Here is a 3,705-nt window from a genome sequence, read left to right as displayed (position 1 = left end):
TATATATATATACACAGTATACTGCCATCACTACAATATACATGTTTTGCATACTTCTTTATTTTGCTGACAGTTTTATTCACAGGCTTTCTGCAAAATGCCACACACTTCAAATTCATGCCAACTGATATTGTTGCATCCAGTAGATGTCCTACTAGAGCAAATGAAGCTTCAAGAAGCTTTGCGCTGGAGTGAACCAATTGGATGAAAGGCTTCAATGCTTCATGAAGCTTCATCTGCCCATCACTAGTGAAAACACAGCAGTGAGTTGCGTTTTTGCTGGAATAATGTGAACGCACGTCACTTTGCCTATTTGACTTTGCCTCATACTTCGTCATAATGGCTGCTGCTCTGGTATTTCGAGACAGCTTTTCCCTTGTTTAATATTTACATTTTAATCTCAGCATGAGATCTCATCACACCCCTACTATCTACCAATACTGTAGCAAACAGCAATGATAAAATATACCAACCATGATTTGGTTTCAGTACTACCCTCAACTTCATGTTAAAAACCCTGCAGTACTTTATCATTTCAAAGCCTTTATTAGCTTAAGTTTTATTTCAAGCTGCTTAACTAGGCATTGTATTTAAAGGTTGTTCTGACTTCGACCCTTCCTCAGAAATGGACATGCAGGACGCTCAGGTCCTTTCAGCATAAATCATATCCCAAATTGGATCTAAAATTAAATAGCTTAAAAAAAAAAGAATCAGACCCCTGAATCAGCAGATAACCTCCATTTAATCTGAGACTTTAAAGACTATGACCCAGTCACTCTGAACCAGCAACTGTAAAAGAAACAGGTGGTTTATAGTACAGAAGTGAAACCCTAGAAAGCTGTTAACTTAGATGAGAGTTGGCTGTTATCGAATCCTCTGAAGTGTGCTGAACCACATGATCGACAGGTGAGCCACTTTTAGTAAAGATCACGTTACACCAGCAGCTGCCAGGGCATCAATTGCAGTACCAGAAACGAAGCTCCTGTTGCCTGTGATCAGAGAGCAACTGATCCTCAGATGATTGTGTAGTAGTGTAATTTATTGGAAAATGCATTAAAAAAAAAATCTAGCAGTCATTCCAAATCAGGAAATGGATCAGAAGAAATAAGCGAGACAGCTGTAAAGTGTTGCATGAAAGTACAAACAGCAGTTCTGCTGCCTTGTAAAGCTTCAGGGACTCTGCCATGAAAAAAAATAAATAAAAAAATCTATTGGGACCGTTAGTCACATTTTACATTTGTTGCAATTTAAAGTAAAGAAAAATATTCTAGTTGGGTCATGACCGAAAGGGCAAGATCCCGGATACAGGTGGCCAAAATAAGTTTTCTCCGCAGGGTGGCCAGGCGCACCCTTAGAGATAGGGTGAGGAGCTCGGTCACCCGGGAGGAGCTCAGAGTAGAACCGCTGCTCCTCCACATCGAGAGGAGCCAGCTGAGGTGGCTCAGGCATCTGTTTCGGATGCCTCCTGGGCGCCTTCCTAGGGAGGTGTTCCGGGCATGTCCCACCGGGAGGAGGCCCCGGGGAAGACCCAGGACACGCTGGAGGGACTATGTCTCTCGGCTGGCCTGGGAACGCCGCGGCATTCCCCCGGAGGAGCTGGAGGAAGTGTCTGGAAAGAGGGAAGTCTGGGCATCTTTGCTTAGACTGCTGCCCCCGTGACCCGGATAAGTGGAGGAAAATTGATGGATGGATTAAAGTCCCTGCAACCTTTCTTTAATGTGCAGGTGTTCTTCCGTGGAGTGTCAGTCAATGCCATTCGAGGCTTCCCCATGGCGGCCACCATGTTCCTGACGTATGAGCTCTCACTGAAGTTCTTCCGGAACCTCTAGGACAAAGACAAAATTTGCTGGTAAAGGAATCACATCAAGCACACAGGCCCCAGTTTCTTGAAGACGACATTGGTAGCTGTCTGTCAGCTGCTTAGCACATGCTAACTTGCACTTTTGAACAACTAACTCTGCAATGAAGTGACTTTAAGCTCTAACATATGGCCACTACTGATCTCAATGTCACACAAAGATTGGTTAATAAGAGATGTTTTCAACTAGTACTTTACCTTCTGAGTTAGGACACCAGTCATCTGTGTGTTCCTGGGCTGAGTTAGTGGCTGCACACACAGTTCAGGCTGAAGGTGTTTGGATGGTTTAACACGAGTTCTTCTCTAGGATACGTGCCTCAGCACATTCAGTTTGAAGTCAAATAATGGATATTGTATTAAAGTGCCATGTCTCAGCTTTAGTTTGAGCAGGTCAACACAGAGCGATCTGTGTGAGATTTAGCCCATAGTGCCCACATTGTAAAGGTTCAAAAGTAATTTGACACTTTGATGTTAAATGTTTTTGGGCAGCTTTGTGTTTTATTAGTTCATGCACTAGAGAGTTCACATTTGGCTCAGAGTTGAGCTGCCATTTAGACAGAGTTGGAGTTGTCTGTCAATATACTGGTGAAGATAGTAATGAGGGGGATCACAATTGAAAATACATTCAATTAATCATGCAGCCCAAGTCCACAGTGCAGCTTTTTCCAGCTTGTGGACCTTTTATCCTGGCTGACCACTTTGTGAACTGACGAGAAGCTACACATTACCTTCATATCCAGACCAGACAAAGACAGCCTACAACTGGTGCAGGTCACTACCAAGATTGTTATGGAAAAAAGCACCTTTACATCTACTGCTAGAACCATTAGCATTGTGACTAAGGTGGCACCGTTTTATACAGCGTTCCCTGGGAGTTTCTATACCAACCAGTGCAAGGAATCCATTATTCTGTCTTAATGTGATATCCACTGTTTTATGTCAAACTGAATGTTTGAAAGCAGCGACTTAAGAAAAACAGAATGTGTAAGTATCCAGACACCTGAACAGTCTGGCCTGTATCTAAAATTTCAGCTAGTTGTGAGCAGAAAGGGGAAGGTGGGAGACAGTCCTAAAGTAGACTCAGTCCACACACATGGCTGTATCATTAACTGCTGCCATAGCATGCTACCATTTGCTGAGAGATGGTTCACTAATTCAGAAGTAACAAATGAAAAAAGCAAATTCTAGACAAAGGAAGTCTTCCACATTGTAGCTGCTATGAGATCAAGGCTTTGGCTTACACGCCTCTAAACTTGGTAAGCAAATTATTTTTTTTGTTTCCTGAAAATGTGTGCTGAAGAGTAAAATCAACAGCCATCTTCCTGGTAGTTGTAACACAACTGCTAAATAAATCCTGACATAGTAAATGTTGATGTGGCTAACTAAGCATCCTCATGATTGTAGTGGATGAGTTAAACATTTCTTTGATGCAAATTTACCAAAGAGCACTGTGTGTTCCTTTAAGTTAGTTTGGTAAGTGTGTAACAGAACTTTACCTGGGCAACGAGACTCGACCTACATACCTGCAGCTTTTCCATGGAAGAGGCCATTATTCTTCTGTGTGAGCCTGAGACAAAGAAATACACAATAATTTAGTATCACTACACAGTGCTAAACATTAGCATAGTTGGGCCAGACGTTCTGTGGACCTTTAGGTTAAAACCTGGTGAGAATGAGCTGGACATCAATGACAAAATTTGAACATGTAATAAAGACAAAACACCTTTGAAATACAGACATTTAAATGCTTCAATTACATACAACTGTATTTATCGGGGGCGTCTGCCAGAGGTATAAATAAGGAAGCCAACAAATCACCGGAATACGCCTCAGGTGTGCGCACCGAC

The 3,705-nt window shown here is 42.3% G+C and overlaps 1 protein-coding gene across 2 annotated transcripts in view; it reads left to right on the top strand.

Moving 5' to 3' along the window:
• The window catches only part of slc25a48 (solute carrier family 25 member 48), a 15,645-nt gene extending 11,940 nt beyond the window's left edge, over positions 1 to 3,705 (top strand). For both annotated transcript variants that reach the window (XM_020593995.1, XM_020593994.1), the window contains one exon: positions 1,725 to 3,705. In XM_020593995.1, the coding sequence (XP_020449651.1) occupies positions 1,725 to 1,798 (74 nt within the window). In that variant the 3' untranslated portion in view covers positions 1,799 to 3,705. The remainder of the gene's footprint in view (positions 1 to 1,724) is intronic.

The sequence above is a fragment of the Monopterus albus genome, unplaced genomic scaffold (genome assembly GCF_001952655.1).
Source record: "Monopterus albus unplaced genomic scaffold, M_albus_1.0 scaffold21.1, whole genome shotgun sequence".
Classification (NCBI taxonomy): Eukaryota; Metazoa; Chordata; class Actinopteri; order Synbranchiformes; family Synbranchidae; genus Monopterus; species Monopterus albus.
The sequence above is the reverse complement of the archived record's forward strand: the minus strand, read 5'-3'. Positions and strand labels throughout refer to the sequence as shown.